Here is a 23,604-nt window from a genome sequence, read left to right on the forward strand (position 1 = left end):
ACAAAGCATCGTGGATAATCTCCACCCTCTAAGACCGGGAGGAGCTATCGCACGCAGCCGAGACTTTCTTTCCGTCGGTCTGCGGAGACACCGTGTGGTGCAATGAAAAACGTACACATTCATCCCGCTACAGAATTTGCCCTCAAATAGACAAGTAACAGAATATAGTCCAACTAGAATTTATCAGTGATTAAATAAAAATAAGCTAACCCAAGCTAACCTATCAAATACATTGTACATGCCATTAAATACATTTCAGTTACGTTTCATTGAGCTACTTATTATCATTATCACTAATTTTTCTGTTCTAAGTTCCCCATTGGTTTGGAAGTGGTAAGAAATGGATGGTGATGATTCTATCTAGTGGGACATCTACAACCAAAGAATAACAGTTTTGTGTAGTCTCCCTGTAGGTTGCTTGAAGAAGGAATTAGTCGACATATAAAGCAATTTACTACACCATTCTTGCCACTATTGTCTTTTGTTGAGCTGCTGTAACGCTATGTGAGGCCAATACCAACCACACCACCATTTCAGAACCACGGAGAGCTCATACATCACGTGTGTACACTGAAAGCAATCACCCAGAGATGCCTTCACGACAAATGTCTTCCATTCTTTCAACAAACACACACACACACACACACACACACACACACACACACACACACACACACACACACACACACACACACACACACACACACACACACACACACACACACACACACACACACACACACACACACACACACACACACACACACACACACACACACAGGTACGCGTGCCATATTAGAAAGGAGACTGACTGGTTTTCATCCTATTTCAAGGTCGTAACATGGCTATTTTGCAAGCAGAAGGAAGAAAGCCAGCCTGAATGTGCATGTAGTGAGAATACACTAATTCACACTCTTTTTATAGATTAAAGGGACTTCTTACCTTTACTGTGTTGGGGAGTGTTTGTGTCCGCTGAAACGTGTCTCCACTATTAATACTGATCAGCTCAGCATCAGCAGGTGGAAACGCTGTGGGGAAAACTACTACGTCACTCTTCAGTGTGTCTGAGCTAAAGCACACGTCATACTGCTGTGTAGATTTGGAGTACGACCAGGTTCCATCAGGATGTGTGGTGATCATTGGCGGGTTGTATCCATCAAAATTGCTGTCTGTCTTGTGGCATTTTACAGCTATCAAGCTGATGAGGCTCAGTATAAAAATCAGAGATACAGCGCCAGTGGCTATCAACAAATACAGATTTAAGTCAGAAAACGTGTCATCCTTAACTGGGACATGTCTGAACTTTGTCTGAATTTCACTGGCCCTCTCAACTACAACAACATCGATAGACACTGTCGCTGAGAGTGAAGGCTCTCCATGATCAGAAACTGCAATAATTAACGGATGAGTTTTCAGGTCATTGTCGCTCATTCTCCTTTTAGTCCTGATTTCCCCGCTGCTGGTTCCAATACGAAATAGATTATTTCCTTTGGGCTCAGAGATGTGGTAAGAAAGCAGTGCGTTATATCCCGAGTCTGCGTCTACAGCCCTGATCTTGGCCACAAAGTATCCAGCTTCAGCCGTGTAGGGAACATTCTCAGTGTTAACAGAGCCATGCTCTGAATATGGAGGAAGAACTACTGGACTGTTGTCATTCTCATCCAGTACAAACACGTTTACAGTAGCATTGCTGCTGAGGGGAGGAACACCAGAGTCTGTGGCCTGAACTCTGAACTGAAAAGTTTTCATTTCCTCGTAGTTGAAAGACTGTAAGCTGCTCAAATCCCCCGTCATTGAATTTATGTTCACCAGCGTTGATATAGGTGCACCACCATCTAAAACTGAATAAGTAACTAGACCATTCTCATTGGTATCAGCATCAGAGGCAGACACTGTTGACATCACCGCACCGACTGGACTGTTCTCCTTGATGTATACATTAAGTACCGGCTCTGCGAAACGAGGAGCGTTGTCATTCACATCAGCAACGTCAACGGTTATAATACTAGAACTCGATAGAGGTGGTGTGCCCTCATCGGTTGCTGTGATGGTGACATTGTACACGGAAATGTTTTCTCTGTCCAATCGACCATCCACCACTAAAGAATAATAGTTTTTGTAGTTCAGCTCGAGTTTAAATGGAACTTTGTTTTTAACTGCGGAGGTCACGATGCCATTTTTACCACCATCTTTATCAGACACGGAGACGAGGGCAATTGCAGTGCCGATTTTGACGTCCTCCTTCACAGTTTTCAATAATGAAGTTACTGTGATTTCAGGAGCGTTATCGTTTAGATCTATGACCTCCACTAGCACTTTACAGTGCGCCGCCATGGGAGGCTGGCCTTTGTCATTCGCTTGTGCACGAATCTCAAAAGCACTCCGCTGCTCAAAATCTATGTTGCTCTTTACAGTGATAGCGCCTGTAGATGGGTCGATGTGAAACATCTCTAAAATGTTATCTTGGTCTTTCCTACTTAACGAATACACAATTTCACTATTTGTCCCTTCATCGAGATCAGTAGCGTTAATTGTGACTACCGTGGTCCCAACTGGAACATTTTCAAACACGCTTGTTTTGTATAAGGGTCTGCTAAATACAGGCAAGTTATCATTGTTATCCAAAACGTTAATTTTGATTTGAGATGTACCTGACTTCGGCGGATTTCCTCCATCGATGGCAGTAAGCGTTAACTGCATATAGTGCTGCTTTTCTCGATCTAAAGCTTTTTGCAGAATTAACTCCGCAGACGCACTGTGCTCTCCTTTGTGTGTGGCGAGCGAGAAGTGGTCATTGGGGCTGAGCCTATATGTACTGACGGCATTCTTACCCACATCCGAGTCTGATGCTGACAACAACGGAAATCTAACTCCTGGCAATGTACTCTCTGCAATATCAATGGTCTGCGAGTTTGCACTGAAAGCAGGGTAATTATCATTCACATCTAAAATGTTTATTTCTATGCGATACAGTTTCAAAGGGTTGTTAATAACCGCTTCGACAATTACTGTGCATTTCAACAATTCTGCGCATAGCTCCTCTCTGTCTATTCTGTCAGTAACATAGAGAACACCAGTCTTTAGGTTTACCTCGAAATATGTCTTCTTGGACCCAGCAACGATTTGAAACATCCGTGATTCCAAATCCTGAACATTGAGATTCAAATCTTTGGCTAAATTCCCGACTGTTGTCCCTGGTTTTGACTCCTCTGGTACGGAGTAAGACAGCTGCCCCGCCACGGATTCTATACAAAGCACCACGATCCAGAACAGTACATCCGTGAAGAACACGTTCCTTGCTCTTGCGAAATGCATTTTCTATCCAATATCATCGAGTCATAGATCCAGTAATGTGTTCTCAATGCATCCAAAGAACAGAAAGCGTAATATCAAGCCATTCCGTCGATACAACAGCAAATCAAGAGAGTATCCACTACCATCCCCGTTCCCCACTCACATCTCTTGGTATGACTGTAACAAAGCATCGTGGATAATCTCCACCCTCTAAGACCGGGAGGAGCTATCGCACGCAGGGGAGACGTTCTTTTCTCGTCGGTCTGCGGAGACATCTTGTGGTGAAATGAAAAACGTGCACATTCATACCGCTGCAGAATTTGCTCTCAAATCGACAAGTAACATAATAAAGTCCAACTAGAATTTATCAGTGATTAAATAAAAATAGGCTAACCCAAGCTAACCTATCAAACACATTTTACGTTTCATTAAATACATTTCAGTTACGTTTCATTGGGCTACTTACTGTCAGTATCACTATTTTTGTTTTCTAAGTTCCCCATTGGTTTGGAAGAGGCTGTATCCTTTAGGTTCCGGGAAGTGTTAAGAAATAGATGGTGGTGATATTGTACTGAACATATTCTATCTATGTAGTGGGACATCTACAACCAAAGAATAATACTTTTGTAGTTTGCCTGTAGGTCGCTTGAAGAGGGAATTAGTCGAGCTATAAAGTCATTAACTACACCATCCTTGCCACCATGTTTGTCTTCTGTTATGCTGCTGTAACGCTATGTGAGGCCAATACCAACAACCACATCACCATTTCAGAACCACGGAGAGCTCATACATCACGTGTGTACACTGAAAGCAAACAACGAGAGACCCTTCACAATATATGCAGCGTTTCCCCTACGATGTATTCAGCAGTGGCGCAGCACCACGGCTGGATTTTCAGCACTACTGCAACATCTTCACATGATCAGTAATGTCACCACAACTATAGGCCTACTTCCACATTCTATAAGCACAACAGCCAACGTCATCATTGAAATTGGGGTGATTCTAGGGGAAACACTGATATGTCTTCCATAATTTCAATACACACAAACACAAGTGCGCACATGTGTAGGCATGCCATGTTAGAAAGGAGACTGACTGGTTTTCATCCTATCTCAAAGTCGTTACATGTCTCTTTTGCCAGCAGAAAGAAGAAAGGAAGCCTGAATATACTGTACATGTAGTGAGAATATATGAATTCTCCCCACACTCTTCATAGTTTAAAGGGACTGCTTACCTTTACTGTGCTGGGGAGTGTTTGTGTTCGCTGAAAGGTGTCTCCACTATTAATACTGATCAGTTCAGCATCAGCAGGTGGAAACGCTGTGGGGAAAACTACTACGTCACTCTTCAGTGTGTCGGAGCTAAAACACACGTCATACTGCTGTGTAGATTTGGAGTAAGACCAGGTTCCATCAGGATGTGTGGTGATCATTGGCGGGTTGTATCCATCAAAATTGCTGTCTGTCTTGTGGCATTTTACAGCTATCAAACTGATGAGGCTCAGCAGAAAGATCAGAGATACAGAGCCAGTGGCTATCAGTAAATACAGATTTAAGTCAGAAAAAGTGTCATCCTTAACTGGGACATGTCTGAACTTTGTCTGAATCTCACTGGCCCTCTCAACTACAACAACATCGATAGACACTGTCGCTGAGAGTGAAGGCTCTCCATGATCAGAGACCGCAATAATTAATGGATGAGTTTTCAGGTCATTGTCGCTCATTCTCCTTTTAGTCCTGATTTCTCCATTGCTAGTTCCAATTCTGAAGAGATTATTTCCTTTGGGCTCAGAGATGTGGTAAGAAAGCAGTGCGTTATATCCAGAGTCTGCGTCCACAGCCCTGATCTTGGCCACAAAGTATCCAGCTTCAGCCGTGTAGGGAACATTCTCAGTGTTAACAGAGCCATGCTCTGAATATGGAGGGAGAACTACTGGACTGTTGTCATTCTCATCCAGTACAAACACGCTTACAGTAGCATTGCTGCTGAGGGGAGGAACGCCAGAGTCTGTGGCCTGAACTCTAAACTGAAAAGTTTTCATTTCCTCGAAGTTGAAAGACTGTAAGCTGCTCAAATCCCCTGTCATTGAATTTATATTCACCAGCGTTGATATGGGTGCACCACTATTACTGTCTAAAACGGAATAAGTAACTAGGCCATTCTCATTGGTATCAGCATCAGAGGCAGACACTGTGGTCATGACCATACCGACTGGACTGTTCTCCTTGATGTACACATTAAGGACCGGCTCTGCGAAACGAGGAGCGTTGTCATTCACATCAGCAACATCTACAGTTATAATGCTCGAACTCGATAGAGGTGGTGTGCCCTCATCGGTTGCTGTGATGGTGACATTGTACGCGGAAATGTTTTCTCTGTCCAACGGACCATCCACCACTAACGAATAATAGTTTTTGTAGTTCAGCTCGAGTTTAAATGGAACTTTGTTTCTAACTGCGCAGGACACAATGCCATTTTTACCACCGTCTTGATCTGACACTGAAACGAGAGCGATAGCAGTGCCGGTTTTAACATCCTCTTTCACAGTTTTCAACAACGAGGTCACTGTGATTTCAGGAGCGTTATCGTTTAGATCTAAAACCTCCACCAGCACTTTACAGTGCGCCGCCATAGGAGGATGGCCTTTGTCATTCGCTTGTGCACGAATCTCAAAGGCATTATGCTGTTCAAAATCAATGTTGCTCTTTACAGTAATGGCGCCTGTAACAGAGTCAATTTGAAACATCTCTAAAATGTTATCTTGATCTTTTTTACTTAAAGAATACACAATTTCACTGTTTAAGCCTTCATCAATATCACTCGCATTAATAGTGACAATGGTGGTCCCGACAGGAACATTTTCAGAAACACTTGCTTTATACAGGGGCCTGTTAAATACGGGTGCGTTGTCATTATTATCCAAAACATTAATCCTGATTTGCGATGTACCTGACTTCGGTGGATTTCCTCCATCGATGGCAGTAAGCGTTAACTGCATATAGTGCTGCTTTTCTCGATCTAAAGCTTTTTGCAGAATTAACTCAGCAGACGCACTGTGCTCTCCTTTGTGTGTGGCGAGCGAGAAGTGGTCATTAGGACTGAGCCTATATGTACTGACGGCATTCTTACCCACATCCGAGTCTGATGCTGATAACAACGGGAATCTTAGCCCTGGCAAAGAGCTCTCTGCGATATCTATCGTTTGCGAGTTTGCACTGAAAGATGGCGCATTATCGTTCACATCCAAAACATTGATTTCTATACGATACAATTTCAGAGGATTATTGATCACTGCCTCAACTATTAAAGTGCATTTCAATGATTTTGCACATAGCTCCTCTCTGTCTATTCTGCCAGTCACATAGAGAACACCAGTCTTTAGGTTTACCTCAAAATATGACTTCTTAGATCCGGTAACGATTTGAAACATCCGTGATTCCAAATCCTGAACATTGAGGTTCAAATCTTTCGCTATATTCCCGACTGTAGTCCCTGGTTTTGACTCCTCTGGTACGGAGTAAGACAGCTGCCCCGCCACGGATTCTATACAAAGCACCATGATCCCGAACAGTACATCCGTGAATAACACGTTCCTCGCTCTTGCGAAATGCATTTTCTATCCAATATCAGCGAGTCATAGATCCAGTAACGTGTTCTCAAATGCATCCAAAGGACAGAAAGCGCAATATCAAGCCATTCCGTCGATACAACAGCAAATCAAGAGAGTATCCACTACCATACCCGTTCCCCACTCGCATCTCTTGGTATGACTGTAACAAAGCATCGTGGATAATCTCCACCCTCTAAGACCGGGAGGAGCTATCGCACGCAGACGACTTTCTTTATTCGTCGGTCTGCGGAGACACCGTGTGGTGCAATGAAAAACGTACACATTCATCCCGCTAAATGAAATGCGCTCAAACAGAATATTAGCCAAATAAGATTAATTACTGAGTGATTAATATCAATAAATCGTTAGTCCCAAATGCTTGCCTTACGGCACTTACAAAATGTAAATGAAGCAGTACATAAAACTACCATTAAGTAACTTTCATGAAACTGCAGAAATTATTTTTGCTCTGCATATTAGATACGCACAGGAGACGTGTCTGTTCGCCAAAAAATTGATTTCGATCCATCATCAAAACAATTTACATAGCAATATTTCTGTTTGGGTGGTGACTATAATACACTATAGGCTCTAGATTAAGGAGTTCTTACCTTGTCTTTATTTGGGAGTGTCTGCGTCCGCTGAAAGGTGTCTCCACCATTAATACTGATCAGTTCAGCATCAGCAGGTGGAAACGCTGTGGGGAAAACTACTACGTCACTCTTCAGTGTGTCGGAGCTAAAACACACGTCATACTGCTGTGTAGATTTGGAGTAAGACCAGGTTCCATCAGGGTGTGTGGTGATCATTGGGGGGTTGTATCCACTGAAACTGTTGTCTGTCCTGTGGCATTTCACAGCCATAAAACTGATGAGGCTCAGTAAAAATATGACCGAGACTGAAACTATGGCGACAAGCAAATAAAGGTTTAAGTCAGAAAAACTGTCCTCCTTTACTGGGATATTTCGGAACGGAGTCAGCGATTCTCCAGCGTTTTCAGAGACCACAACATCAATGGACATAGTGGCTGAAAGTGAAGGCTCTCCGTTATCAGAAACGGAAACCACCAGTGGGTGCGTTTTCAAATCATTGTCGCTCATGCGCCTTTTAGTCCTGATCTCCCCGTTGCTGGTCCCAATTCGGAAAAGGTTATTTCCTTTGGGCTCAGAGATGTGATAAGAAAGCAGCGCATTATATCCAGAGTCTGCGTCTACAGCCCTGATCTTGGCTACAAAGTATCCAGCTTCAGCACTGTAGGGGATATTTTCTGTATTCACAGACCCATGCTCCGAATAGGGAGGCAGAATGCTGGGGCTATTGTCATTCTCATCCAGAACGAAAACGTTTACAGAAGCATTACTGCTAAGTGGAGGGACGCCGGAGTCTGTGGCAAGAACAGTGAACTGAAAAGACTTAAGCTCTTCGTAGTTAAATGACTTCACTGCATGTATATCTCCTGTTATTGAATTTATATTAACCATCGATGTTAATGGAAGCTCGTTGTTGTTCAAAACAGAATAAGTAACGTGACTATTTTCATTTATATCAGCGTCAGAAGCAGACAAAGTTGATAGAAGGGCCCCAACTGGACTATTCTCTTTAACATAAACATTAATATGTGGCTCTGGAAAGCGAGGTGCGTTGTCATTGACATCAGCAACGTGTACAGTAATTACGCTCATGCTGGAGAGGGGCGGAGTCCCCTCATCCACAGCGGTGATGGTGACGTTGTACTGGGCCGCACTCTCTCTGTCAAGAGGGCCATCTACAACCAAGGAATAGTAGTTTTTATAGTTACCTTCCAATTTAAAAGGGCCTTTCTTCGACATGGAACAGTGAACCATACCATTCTTCCCACTGTCTCTGTCTAGGACAGACACAAGTGCAATAGCGGTGCCAGTTTTGGCGTCCTCGCCCACTGTGTTGAGAAGTGTGGTAACTGTAATTTCTGGGGCATTGTCGTTCACATCGATTACTTCGACAAGCACTTTACACTGCGTCGCCATGGGCGGCTGACCATTGTCGCTCGCCTCAGCCCGAATTTGAAATGCACTATTTTGTTCAAAGTCTATATTACCCTTCACTGTAATAGTCCCGGTCTTTGAATCGAGGTCAAACATCTCCAGTATTTTATCTTGATCTCCTTTGCTTATTGAATAAAATATTTCACTGTTAATACCTTCATCCGCGTCTGTGGCATTTAAAACCACAACTAATGTCCCTACGGGTGCATTCTCGACAACGTTTGCTTTGTATAATGTGCGACTAAACACAGGAGCATTATCATTATTATCAAGAACAATAATCCTGATATCCATTGTCCCCGACTTGGGTGGATTTCCACCATCTATGGCGGTCAAAGTGAGTGGAACAACGGACTGTTTTTCACGATCAAGTGCTTTCTGAAGAACTAACTCGGCAGATAAACTGTGCTCTCCTGCGTTACTTGTCTCTACGGAAAAATATTCATTGGGACTAATCCTATAACTGTTAACACTATTTTTACCAACATCGGCATCAGTTGCAATGGGGAGGTGGAATCTGAGTCCAGGTAAACTGCTTTCGGCAATGTTTATGATTTTTGATTTCGAACTAAAAGACGGAGAATTGTCATTAACATCGGCAATATTTATCTCTAAGCGATACAGTTTCAAAGGATTGTTAATGACTGCTTCTACACTTAGGGTACATTTCGACTGTTTAGCGCAGAGCTCTTCTCTGTCTATTCTCTCATTAACAAACAAAACACCAGTCTTTAAATTTACCTCGAAGAACTTTTTGTTGGATCCGCTGACAATCTGAAACATGCGTGACTCCAGTTCTTGGACATTTAGGTTTAAATCCTTGGCAATATTACCGACTGCTGTGCCCGTTTTCGCTTCCTCTGAGACGGTGTACGAGAGTTGCCCTGATACCGATTGCCAACACTCCAGCGTAATAATGACAAAAAACGTCACAAAACATTCTGTTCCTCTCCGAATTATCATCGTTCCGTTCGGTCAGGTCATGAATACATCCAAGGAAAAGAAATTGCCCTTTTCACTTAGCACAAGGAACATTTAAGTGCGCATATAAATCCAACCGTCATTCTTCCCGATAAAAGAAATGTCTGCTCCCCGTGTTCACGTTCTGCTGCTGCGGCGACTTGCTCTAACAAAGCCTCCTGAAATCCCCCACCCCCCGAATCGGGAGGAGTCTCATAATGCGATGGAATACCTCATGTGTCGGTCTACAGCGACCCCATGTGCTTGATTAAGATACGGACAACCACGCTACAGTTTTGCTTTACAAGAATGGCCCCTCTCACACGAATGTATCGCTTACAGCACTGTCAGACATGTCTTAGATAACTTCAATAAGTATGATAAAAAGCAAATCCATAGCAATATATAAAGTTAGAGAAAACATCACTAGAACAGCCAAAGACAAATGTCTCAAGGCATGAAACAAGGCGCGAGTACTTTCAGTACCACGGACAGCACTCGCAGCGGCAGTGTCACTTCAGTCCGAAGAGCCGCATAGTGCGTGGTTGAGATACAACACACACACACACACACACACACACACACACACACACACACACACACACACACACACACACACACACACACACACACACACACACACACACACACACACACACACACACGCTTCAGAAAATATATCGCCTGTTTTCAAAAACACGACAACTCATGCTAATAAATGGGCTACAGGTGCAACAACTGGATCTGCAGCATCCACATGTAACAACAATGTTCAAAGCCTCTGTGTGATACTCAGAGTAGCATCCAACAGTCTTGTGATAGAGAAATGAAAATCCAACAATCTTACCTTCTCTTTGTTAGGAAGTGTTTGTGTTCGCTGAAAGGTGTCTCCTCCATTGATGCTAATCAATTCCGCATCAGCTGGCGGATATGGAGCTGGGAAAACTACCACGTCACTTTTCAGCGTGTCTGAGCTAAAACACACGTCATACTGCTGTGTAGATTTGGAGTAAGACCAAGTTCCATCAGGATGTGTGGTGATCATTGGCGGATTGTATCCACTGAAACTGCTGTCGGTCCTGTGGCATTTTACAGCTATCAAGCTGATGAGGCTCAGAAGAAAAATCACGGACACTGAGACGATGGCGATCAATAAATACAGATTTAAATCAGAAAATGTATCCTCCTTTACTGGAACATTTCTGAAGCGAGTTTGCATGTCTGCGTTCTCAACAACCATAACATCAACAGACACTGTCGCAGACATTGATGGTTCTCCATTATCAGACACTAAAATGACTAAAGGGTGAGTTTTCAAGTCGTTATCACTCATTTTCCGTTTAGTCCTAAGTTCCCCGCTGCTTGTTCCGATTCGAAAGAGGTTGTTTCCTTTAGGTTCCGAGATGTGATAAGAAAGCAGCGCATTATATCCAGAATCTGCGTCTACAGCCCTGATTTTGGCCACAAAGTATCCAGCTTCAGCACTGTATGGAATATTTTCTGTATTCACAGACCCGTGCTCCGAATAGGGAGGCAGAATACTGGGGCTGTTGTCATTCTCATCCAGAACGAAAACGTTTACAGTTGCGTTACTGCTCAGTGGAGGGACACCGGAGTCTGTGGCCACAACTTTGAATTGGAAAGTTTTAATTTCTTCATAATTAAACGACTGCATAGCGAGGATGTCTCCTGTAACTGAATCTATATTCACCATAGTCGTTAAGGGAAGCTCATTATTGCTGTTCAGAAAAGAATAGGTGATGAGACTATTTTCATTTGTATCAGCGTCAGATGCCGATACAGCTGATAGACGCGCACCCACGGGACTATTTTCTTTAATATAAATATTAATAACGGGCTCTGGGAAGCGAGGCGCATTATCATTCACATCAGACACGTGAACAGTGATAACACTGGAGCTGGACAACGACGGAACTCCCTCATCCGTAGCGATGATGGTGACATTGTACTGAGCTGTAGTCTCTCTATCTAGAGGGCCATCTACAATCAGAGAATAATAGTTTTTGTAGTTTGACTCTAGTTTGAACGGGGCTTTAGTCGACATAAAGGAATTAACTACGCCATTTTTGCCACTATCTCTATCTTGTACTGACACGAGTGCGATAGCAGTGCCGACTTTGGCATCCTCCATCATGGTGTTTAACAGTGACGTCACGGTGATTTCAGGGGCATTGTCGTTTACGTCCATAACCTCCACGAGCACTTTGCAATGCGCTGCCATAGGAGGCTGGCCTCTGTCGCTGGCTTCGGCTCGGATTTCAAAGGCATTATTTTTCTCATAGTCAATGTGACTTTTAACTGTTATCACGCCTGTTTTTGGGTCAATCTCAAACACCTCTAGTACTTTGTCTTGATCTCGTTTACTTAAGCTGTAAAATATCTCACTATTGGCACCGTCGTCAGAGTCTGTTGCATTTAAGGCCACAACGACTGTCCCGATTGGTACATTTTCTGATACACTTACTTTGTACAAGGGGCGACTAAAAATTGGACTATTGTCGTTGTTGTCCAGTACATTTATCTTTATCGACATGGTCCCTGATTTGGGTGGATTTCCACCGTCTACCGCGGTCAATATGAGAGTTACAACAGACTGCTTTTCTCGATCTAAAGACTTCTGTAGGACTAACTCAGCAGACAAACTATGCTCATTTCCTTTGTGTGTAGACACGGAGAAATACTCGTTTGGACTGAGCTTGTAAGCATTCACGCTATTTTTACCAACATCGGGATCATTTGCAGTAGGTAGAGGGAATCTAACCCCCGTCAATGTGTTTTCAGCAATGTTCATATCTTGTGATTTTGAACTAAAAGAAGGCGAATTGTCATTAATATCCAAAATATTTACTTCTAAACGATACAATTTCAAGGGATTATTTATAACTGCCTCTACGCTTAGGGTACATTTCAACTGTTTATCGCAAAGCTCCTCTCTGTCTATTCTCTCATTAACAAACAAAACACCGGTCTTTAAATTTACCTCGAAGTATTTTTTGTTGGATCCGCTGACAATTTGAAACATCCGCGACTCCAGTTCGTGGACGTTAATGTTTAAATCCTTCGCAATATTTCCGACAGTCGTCCCCCGGTTCGCCTCCTCTGCCACCGAGTAGGATAGCTGCCCCGACACGGCTTGCAGAGAACACTCCAGCGTCACAATGAAAAATAACGTCACAAAAGGCTTCGCTACTTTATGTTTCAACATTATTCCATTCGTATGGACCACGCACAGATCCAATGAGGTATACTCCACCAAAAATGCACAATTACCGCGAACATATGAAAAATCCAATCGACATTTTGCCACTCACAGAAATGTCTACTGACCGTGTTCACCCTCCGCGTCTCTTTCAAACAAAAGCTCAGTGAAATCCCCCACCCTACCCAACCGGGAGGAGCCATGAAATGCGGTGGACAAACTGTTTCTCGGTCTGTAGCGACATCAAGTGCATAACTCTGGACCGGCACCCACACATTCGATGTTCTAAGTTTCAAACATAAAATAGGACAGAAAAGTCCGCACACTAAAGCGCCAATATTCTTTTTTCTTTTTATTCACCACATGTAACGTGTCGGGACACACTGCCCTTTCTCAGACATCGTTGTCCAGCACCTACCCTTTTTTTTTAAAAAAAAGATAGGTGCTTTTATGCGCACTCGCTTCTACACTGTTTTAAACATGCCTACTCCAATGTATCAGATGTACCTAGACACTACTTATTTAAAGTCAATATAGCCTATGATCTCTGGTCATTATAACAACACAGGCCTAACAAAAAATACTCGTAGGCTACACATATATAGAACTCGGAATCAAAGCCTGGATCAAAGGATCTGGTGTGCCCGAGCAACCAGTAAAACCACAGAATAGAGCCCGTCAGCACCATGGACAGTTCCGGTCACACTATTGACAGACACTGGTGAGAAACCAGTGCGCACAGTCGTATCTGCTTATTCGTCAGGCATAAAAAATAAAAACACATATAAACAGTTGTTTGACTTTGAGAAGTTATCATGATAAACCCTTACCTTCTCTTTGTTTGGAAGTGTTTGGGTGCGTTGAAAAGTGTCTCCTCCGTTAATACTGATCAGCTCTGCATCAGCAGGCGGATATGGTGCAGGAAAAACTACAACGTCACTTTTCAGTGTGTCTGAGCTAAAACACACGTCATACTGCTGTGTAGATTTGGAGTACGACCAGGTTCCATCAGGATGTGTGGTGATCATTGGCGGATTGTATCCATCGAAACTGCTGTCTGTCCTGTGGCATTTTACAGCTATCAAGCTGATGAGGCTCAGTAAAAAAATCACCGACACGGAGATAATAGCGATAAGCAAATATAAATTCAAATCCGAGAAACTATCCTCCTTTACTGGGACGTGTCTGAACGGAGTCTGGATGTCTCCCATGTTTTCTACAACCACGACATCTATGGATACCGTTGCTGATAATGATGGTTCTCCACTATCCGAAACCAAAATGACCAACGGATGAGTTTTCATATCATTGTCACTCATTCTCCGTTTAGTCCTAATTTCGCCATTGCTAGTTCCTATCCGGAAAAGATTATTGCCTTTGGGTTCAGATATGTGATATGACAGAAGCGCGTTATAGCCAGAGTCAGCATCCACAGCTCTAATTTTCGCTATAAAATAACCTGCTTCAGCAGTATAGGGAACATTTTCTGTGTTAACAGAAGCATGCTCAGAATAGGGAGGAAGAACTACAGGCGCGTTGTCATTCTCGTCCAGAATAAAAACATTCACCGTCATGTTGCCGCTAAGTGAAGGAACACCTGCATCGGTGGCCTGCACTTTAAATTGAAAAGTCTGATTCTCTTCATGGTTGAAGGATCGCATACTGTATATATCACCTGTGACTGAGTTGATTTTGAAAAGGGAGGAGATGGGCACATCATTGATTACACTTTGCGATATCGAATAAGTTATGTGTGCATTTTCTCCAGCGTCTCGGTCTACAGCAGACAAAGTGCATACAACGGAGCCAACTTCGCTGTTCTCCCGAAGATAAGCTTGTTTTTCGGGGCTTTCGAATTGGGGCGGGTTATCATTTACGTCAGCGACTGATATGCTTATCAACTTTTTACTGGACATGGGAGGGGAGCCCTCATCCTCTGCCAGCACTGTGACATTATACTCAGAAATATGTTCACGGTCTAGCACACCATCTAAGAGCAGAGAGTAGTAGTTTTGAAAGGATGACTGCAGTTTAAAGGGACTGGACCCAATTAAGCGGCAACGAACCGCTCCATTTTTACCTGAATCTGGATCTGAAATGGTCATGAGCGCGATTACTGTTCCTTTGCCTGCGTTTTCGTCTACCGGACTCAGCAATGAGGTCACAACAACCTCCGGCGGATTGTCGTTTATGTCTTCAACTGCTACTAACAGTTTAGAGTGACCTGACATGGGCACCGGACCTTTGTCTGTGGCCTGTATGCGGATCTCGAAAGCCTGGTTCTCTTCAAAGTCGACATTACCTTTTATCTTCACCTCACCTGTGCCTGCATCGATTTCAAATGTATCCAGTACATGTTTAGGGGTGCGGCTACTAAATGAGTAAACCACCTCTTTATTCAAACCCTCGTCTGCATCCGTTGCATGAAGTTTTGCAATAACAGCACCTGCAGGTGTGTGTTCAGGTATGGAGATTTTATACAGTGACTTATCGAAGACCGGCGCGTTGTCATTTATATCAAGTACGTTCACGGTGATGATTAAAGTGCCTGTCCTAACAGGCGAGCCACCATCAACAGCTGTCACTAATAACTCAATAAGAGGAGTTTTCTCTCTATCTAGTCCTTTTTGTAGGACAAGTTCAGCAGACACTGTTTTGTCACTATGAGTTTGCACATCTAAAGTAAAGTATTCATTCGGATTAAGTTTGTATGTTTTAATTGAATTGCTTCCTATATCTACATCCTGTGCATTTTCCAAAGGGAAGCGCGTACCGGGGGCAGTGATTTCAGTAATATTCAAATGTGTCGAGGTAACTGGAAAGATGGGGGAGTTATCGTTAATATCAAGGATGCTTATCCTTACCCGATACAGTTGCAGAGGGCTGTTCACCACGGCCTCGAGATTAACCGTGCAAGAGGCTGCGCCCGGACACAACTCTTCTCTGTCAATGCGTTCATTCACCTGCAGTGCTCCGGTCTCGGTATTGACACTGAAATATTGTTTTTTAGACCCAGACACGATTCGAAAGCCCCGAGAGACGAGCTCCTTCACTGACAAATTAATATCTTTGGCAATATTTCCAACTGTGGTTCCTACATTCACTTCCTCCGACACACTGTATGCTATCTGCCCTGATACTGAATAAACCTGATAACTTATCAAAAGGAATAGAAAGCTCACCACCGCATGGATGCTGACTGAAACGCGCATGATGGCTGTTGAAAACACGACTTAGAAACCATTAACCACCGTATCTAGAATCCACAGAGACACACCATGCCGACTAGGACCGGAGATCCTTGTCAGAGGGCGACCGGAGACAAAAGAATGCACATCCACATTTATCTTCCACGCTTAAATCTCCACGACGACCGCGCACCCCTGTACATCCACACTGCCCATATACATCCACAGAGTCTCCGGAGGTGGTGGTTTATCCCGCATGCGTCCAAACCATCGAGTAAAGATACATCCCTTTTGAACACTGACGCTTTTCACGACAAGACCCTCATCGACTGAACGAGTAAATGGTGAAGATATACGGATGAGAGAGAGGGAGAGAGAGAGAGATTGCAAGCCCATGAGAAGGGGAAGAGGAGGGGCATACTAGGCTTTTATGATGCCTGGACTTATAGAGCAAGAGCGACACAACGTGGTGCGATTCTGCACTGCACGGGAAGCTTCATTTACAGAGAACAGAAATATTGTACTGGGCGGGTAATACAATGGCTCATGACCATACTATGACCATTTCCAATATAAAGAGTGAGTTTATGTGTAAAACATTAATATATTGATACATTAAATACTATCTCTAAATAAAAAAAATAGAATATAGATTTCAATAAACTGGTTTGGATAGATTTGGATGAAATGTTTTTACCAGGATTGGTTAGATAATTGCTTCTCAATGTTAAATGATCCACATTTGGTTACTGTTGCAAATACATAAAAATATGAACTCAAACTAATCTAGGATGCTGAATTAACCACAGCCATCATCAAATGACTGTTATGTGCACAGTCTATAATGAACCAAACCAAGAAGTATCCCAACCAACTGATTGTATGTCTTATATGATGTTTTTAATGGAAGGCACTTGGAGGATGTTGTGAGCTGATTAGTCACACATAACATGCATGCTATTGACCCAATACATCTCTAAAGGAGCCAGCTCTAAAAATAGCTCATTTACCCACAACCTCCCTTCTCTGAGCTTATCTTCTCATTCTCTCTCTCTCTCACACACACACACAGACATGCACGCACACACACACACAGGCACACACACATTTACACATGTGTAGTGCACATGCGCACACACACACTCTCTCTTTCTCTCTCTCTCTGACTGAATGAAAGGTTAGAGGCACAAATGCTATTGCTGGTATGAAAGTAGGCCATGGCTATCCGCCTGTGTCACTCGCTCTCCTCCTCATCGACGCGCTGCAGCACAGTATAGCACCGCAGCTGTGAGAGTTCCGGCACCCTCCATCATATTTCCTAAATGTCCGGACCCTGCGGTTATGGGTTTACCGACGCTGCGCCGGGTGTAATCCCGGGATTAGGCACGGCAGGCTGGGGCTCCTGTCCCAATTTGCATTCATCAGAGAACATGATTTCAAATATTCATAATCATAACCATCAGCACGCACACTAATCGCCTTGTCCTCCCGCCCCCTCCCTCCCCCACCCTCACCTCCCTGCCCCCTGTGCCAACAACAAAAGACGGCTGTGCCAGGTCACCTCAGAGCAGTCCGACGGGGTGGGAACAGAGGGGTGCCTCGATAAACCCCCGTCATCTGTCCGCGAGCTTTTAGGGCCAGATTATCACACCCATCTGTGCTCCGTCCCACCACTTTCTCAGGTGGGAGGAGGAGGGCGTCCAATGCAACCTGATGGAGCTCTAGCATCAGTGGCGCTAGGTTATGGGTCACGGTTAGTGCAATATACTGGAAGCAGTGTTGCTCAAGTGCTGCCATATTCTTGTGTGTGCACTTCATTAACTCAGCAGATGGGTTGGGTTCATAGTGTGCTTTACATGACTGCAGGCCACTGAGTAAGAACCAGCTGCAGTCTAATCATCACAGACATACAAAGACACGTACCTACAACTGTGGCTTCAGCTCACATCATGGTAACGAGAGAGAATGAGTTACAAAAGCCAAAATAGAGTGTGGGTCCTCTGCTGAATCAAACACACTAGAAATGACAGTTAACCAAGTCCAGTAATCTTGTTACTTTTGCCTGGGTTACATTAAGGCAACGTACAGTGTCTACATTGTCACAATGTCATAACTTATATTAGTCAAAAGCAACACAGTAAATTGGCTGGATTGAGTCAACAAATAATTTATGCTGCAAATTCCCTGACTGATAACAGTCATAAACACCCCATGAAAAGAAGACACGTGAGTATCCTGATAGTGCCCCTACAAGTGGCCTGGGTCAACCTAACTACCATAACCATACTACTGTAGCCAGATAAATTAAACAATCATAAACAAGCCCACCTAATATGTGGTTATACAACTAGCTGTCTGCACATTTAAATACAGTGTGTTTTGTGGCTAACAATAAATGACATCACTCCATAGATGAGGAGTAAGTTAAATATACCGGTAATGATATGAAGTTTGTTTAAGTTTGTTTGTTGTTGAGTTAAAGCATTTCTTTGAATTCAGCTCTCATTAAAAGGGTGCTATGCTATCATTCAGTACGTAGCCAGATAGGGCAGAGGTGTGCAGACTGGAAGATTAGTGATAGGCTGATAGCCCACACCCAGGACATGAAATTTCTTTCTGCTCTCGCTCTCTCGCGCTCTCACTCTCTCGCTTTCTCACTCTCTCACTCTCTCGCTCTCTCTGCTGGACTATGCAGAATATGCCAACAACTCTCAAAATCAGTTCTGCTGGTCAGGCTGCAGTGCTGATAAAGCATGCATGGGCACACCTCTACTGTAGGTGCACACGCACACACACACACACACAAACGAACACACTAACAGACACACACACGCGCATGCACACGCACACACACAATGGCGAGGCGAGGCAAGTTTAGACAAAGCGGAATGATTCATTCATGCATGCCAGACTCTGAAGTTCATTACAGTGCTGTTCAAATGAGGCCACATGTGGTACAGTAACCACATTGCTTTCTCTGAACCAAACACACACTGTCTGTCTCTGTGTGTGTGTGTACAGTAAGAAACAGTGGATGTCAGACTACACTGCGGCGGTAACCGGAGACAGCCAGAACCATCAGCACCCCTGTATAGAAAACCATACGTTTTTTCTGGGCATGCCCAGTGTGTCCTGCAGAGGATTGATTAAGGGGGAGCTATGGGCGAGGCTTCACTGCAGGACAAATACACACATCGCTGGACATAACGCGCATAAACACACATATTCAGTCATGAGCTCGCTACACACACACACACACACACACACACACATAGCTGGACATAACGGGCATAAACACATATTCAGTCATGAGCTCGCTACACACACACACACACACACACACACATCACTGGACATAACGCGCATAAACACACAAATTCAGTCATGAGCTCGCCACACACACACACACACACACACAAAGTTTACCTCTGTACAAATACTTGTATGTGTTAGTGTCACAACATACCCCTTACTTAATGGAACAAAAAACTTGTGTCCTTTACTCTCAGATATTCTTTAATGAATGTGCAAAAGTGTGAAACTCTTTCACCACCCACACAGGCCTTCTGAGGCATTTGTACAAATATAAACAAACAAACAGCTTTTGATCTCAGCTCCATGTCCATAGGGCTGAAAGACTAAACATGGTACATTTTTAATTTGGAGGTTAACTGAGGCCAAATGCAGAGATTACAGGACTACAAAAGCAGTAGCCAAGATGAAGTGATTCAACACTAACCTTGTGCTATCATCATTTTGTTGATAAACTTAAATCATGTTGTTCTAAGGAGCATTATTTGTGTGCTGGTTGCGCATTAGAGGGGTTTGGACACAAGAGGGGGTGAGTTGCATGTGTGAATTCCTGTGTGGAGGGAGAGTCCTCATCTCACACGCTGGTTTGATAGAGAGGGATTTGTGACTGGGGGTTGGTTTAAGGCGTGTGTGTGTGTGTGTGTGTGTGTGTGTGTGTGTGTGTGTGTGTGTATCAGGTTTAAATGAGAGTGCTAAAAGCCACTGTGTCAGGATGAAGTGATCATGTACCACTGTAAGTGTACATTCCAAATAAAGATTTTTTTTAGTGCCCAGTGTGGCCATGTTGCCCAATGTGGCTGTTAGTGTGCTGGGGCGTGCAGAGTGTTCATGTGTGTGTGGTGTGTGTGTGTGTGTGTTCATGTGTGTATACAGTATGTGTTTGTGTGTGTGTGTAGCCTAAGTGCAGCACATGGAGCAAGACGGGGGAGGGGTGATGTGTGAGATAGAGCGCATGAAGGAGAAAGCCCCCCCCACTCCCCTCCCCTTCTCCCTTTCTCCTTCTCTGCTGCGGAGAGCACATATTGCCATGGCAACCTCATTACAGTGGTGGGGGTGGTGGCTGATGCCTCCTCTTCCCCCAGAAGCAGAGGTGAGGCAGGAAGCAGGAGCCAGATGGAGATCGAGAAAGACAGAAAGAAAGAAAGAGAGAGAGGGAGATAGAGAGATAATGAAGAGAGGAGAGTAGAAATAGGGTGTGTGTGTGTGTGTGTGTGTATGTGTGTGTGTTTCCTAATCACCAATGGATTAGCTGCGGTGCGATGCAAAGAACATTATCTCTAATTCACGGCAGCCTCTCTCACGCTGATGTGAGCTACGCTGCAGGTTTGCGAAATGCTTCACGCACCTGCCCGATACATTCTGTCAGCTTTATGGGCAATACACCCTGCTTATTGTTTACACAAGAGCCCTGACAAGGCGGCGGATAGATTCCTGTGGAAGCTTTCAAGCTTTCAGGCTGATGGCAAAAGCAAACATGCCAAGAGACGCATCTTTAAATAATGCACGCATACAGCGAGCAGACTTTGTGAATGGCCTCACGTAGTGTTCATCACAGCAGTTAAAAAGCAGGGCAATGTGCTCTTTTTGAATGAGCCTCCCTCTCTCTCTCGCACACACACACACACACACACACACACACACGACATTAGTGTTGGGTGACGGAGAGTTAGTCTGACATGAGCAACACGAGGGCCGTCACCTCCCCCCCCCACACACACAGCGAATGCCCCTCTCCGCATGCTGACCTCAGAGGCACGCCGTGCCCTGCCATGCCATGCCATGCCCTGGCACACTATGCCACACCACACACACACACACACACACCACACCCGTAATCTGGGTTAGGGAGGCGAGGAGCTCACTGGCTTACTGCAGCCGAGCCGCCTCTATCCATACGCTTCCTTCCTTCCCCCCTTCAGCTAGGACACACGCATGTGTACGCGCGCACACACATGCACACGCAGACACACAGTGGTGTGAGAAGCACTGAACTGAGAGTCTGACCATGGCAATGTGCATTTAATGAGGTACAGCATAAACACACACATACATGTATGTATATAAACATACACACTTGTATACAAACACACACACACACGCACACACACAGTGATATGAGGAGAATCACTGAACTGAGAGTTTGGCCATAGCTGTGCATTTAATGAGGCACAGCATAAACACACACACACACACACACACCGATGCCTTGCACTGTTTCTAAAGGCAGATGACAAGCTGATGTCTGAATGCAGACATAGTACACCGCGTACCCACACTCAGTCACATCTGCCTGTGCTTGAGAAAGTTCATTAAACGCCTCTAAAATTATAATGAGCACACGAGTGTTTATAAATCCTATTAATATGCATCGTCTGCCTTTAATGTATTTTTGATTGGCAGAGAATACACCTCACCATATGCAGCTCCTTCCCAATCAGGATGGGAGAGGCTGATCAAACACACACACACACACACACACACACACAGAGGGCGAGAGAGAGATAGAGAGAGAGAAAGAGAGAGAGAGTAAACGTCTTGAGGAAGATGAAATTGCTCCATGAATGTTAATCCAACTAACACTTAATCATTTATTTCCAAATCTGCACATACATTCCCCCCGTTCTTGAAGTAACTAGGACAGGGGTGTGGCTAACGCATTGGCATGGAAATCAGGACACAGAGATGCACCCTAAACTGAGAGCATGCTCACACACACACACACACACACACACACACACACACACACACACACACACACACACACACACACACACACACAGAGAGAAAGAGACATAATATGAGAGAGAGGGAGAGAGAGAGAGAGAGCGAGAGCGAGAGAGAGCAAGAGGGATGAGAGAGAGGACAGGAGAAAAAGAGAGAGAGCACTATGGCAGCAGGGACAGCAAGTAATTCCACCTACTGACGTGAGAGAGGAGCTGAATAAACACACACCACACCAAAGTCCTGAGCTACACAACACTTGAAGACTACATGTGAGCATCATAATTACACGGCCTGCTCACACGCCTCCCCGGTGGAAACATCACTAGAGACGGCTGCATCCAGAGACACAGGCCACCTCATCATAGTGTACACTAATCCAGATCAGAGCAGAATGGTGAGCCACCACATGTTCGCCCGTCTGCCCAAAGTCTCATAACACTGTCCACAGGCCAGGGATGTGAAGACTGACCCCTTCTCATAACACTGTCCACAGGCCAGGGATGTGAAGACTGACCCATTCTCATAACACTGTCCACAGGCCAGGCATGCGAAGACTGACCCCTTCTCATATATAGCCCGACGGGGGTTGATAGTGGTTGTGAGACCAAAACGTTCCCTCATTCAACTTGATGTCACACTATTGGTCCTTTCTATCATATGCAATAACAACATTATTATAACATTTTTCTTAGCTTTAGCAACAGAAGCAAAATATGTGTAACTGCTTATTAACTGCCATAAATAAAAATTTGTGTTTTTGTGTGTGGCCTTTTTTGTGTCCTTTCTACGAGACTAAATTTCAACCAATTTAATGTGGGAACAAAAACAGCATCTCCAAAAACGGACATAAACAGGGACGAGTGACCTGGATGTGGACAAAACTGAAATCATTACGCAGGGCCACGGGGCTTGTGCTGTTTTGATTGGTTCCGGCAGAAGAGAATTGGTGGCCGCTGTGTCCTCGGAGGTCTCATGCGCGGGATCATGTTTTGGCATGGGGCACACCGGCCGCTTCACAAACAACCAGGAGATGGAAAAAAACCTGGCACGGACAAACGCAACAGCCGACACAGAGCTTAATGCTGAGCCCAAGCAAAATCTATGTGTGCGTGTGTGCGTGCGTATGTGCCTGTGTGTGTGCGTATGTGCGTGTGTGTGTGTGTGTGTGTGTGTGTGTGTGTGTGTGTGTGTGTGTGTGTGTGTGTGTGTGTGTGTGTGTGTGAGCACGCAACAGAGGCACCAGTGAGAGAGAGAGATAGAAAGAGAGAT

General features: G+C 44.3%; 4 protein-coding genes across 6 annotated transcripts in view; all 4 read right to left on the reverse strand.

Moving 5' to 3' along the window:
* LOC134069103 (protocadherin alpha-C2-like) overlaps positions 1-23,604 on the reverse strand; it is a 166,464-nt gene that overhangs the window by 73,507 nt on the left and 69,353 nt on the right. Inside the window, exon 1 of one of the 3 annotated variants that reach the window (XM_062524961.1) lies at positions 13,942-16,473. The exons of 1 other annotated variant lie outside the window; for it this stretch is intronic. In XM_062524961.1, coding sequence (XP_062380945.1) covers positions 13,942-16,323 — 2,382 coding nt within the window. In that variant the 5' untranslated portion in view covers positions 16,324-16,473. Of the gene's footprint in view, positions 1-7,518; positions 9,895-13,941; positions 16,474-23,604 lie in introns of those variants that run through there. One more of the 3 variants, XM_062524962.1, reaches the window with a different exon arrangement.
* On the reverse strand, positions 29-3,315 carry LOC134069413 (protocadherin alpha-4-like). The gene is made up of 2 exons (XM_062525378.1): positions 943-3,315; positions 29-79 (listed from the first exon to the last, which is right to left on the reverse strand). The coding sequence occupies exons 1-2, from the start codon at positions 3,313-3,315 to the stop codon at positions 29-31; spliced, it is 2,424 nt and encodes an 807-aa protein (XP_062381362.1).
* Positions 4,508-6,910, reverse strand: LOC134069414 (protocadherin alpha-8-like). The gene has a single exon (XM_062525379.1). It carries the CDS (start codon positions 6,908-6,910, stop codon positions 4,508-4,510), a length of 2,403 nt encoding a protein of 800 aa, XP_062381363.1.
* On the reverse strand, positions 10,664-13,117 carry LOC134069415 (protocadherin alpha-4-like). The gene has a single exon (XM_062525380.1). The coding sequence runs from the start codon at positions 13,115-13,117 to the stop codon at positions 10,664-10,666; it is 2,454 nt and encodes an 817-aa protein (XP_062381364.1).

Source organism: Sardina pilchardus, chromosome 21 (assembly GCF_963854185.1).
Source record: "Sardina pilchardus chromosome 21, fSarPil1.1, whole genome shotgun sequence".
Classification (NCBI taxonomy): domain Eukaryota; kingdom Metazoa; phylum Chordata; class Actinopteri; order Clupeiformes; family Clupeidae; genus Sardina; species Sardina pilchardus.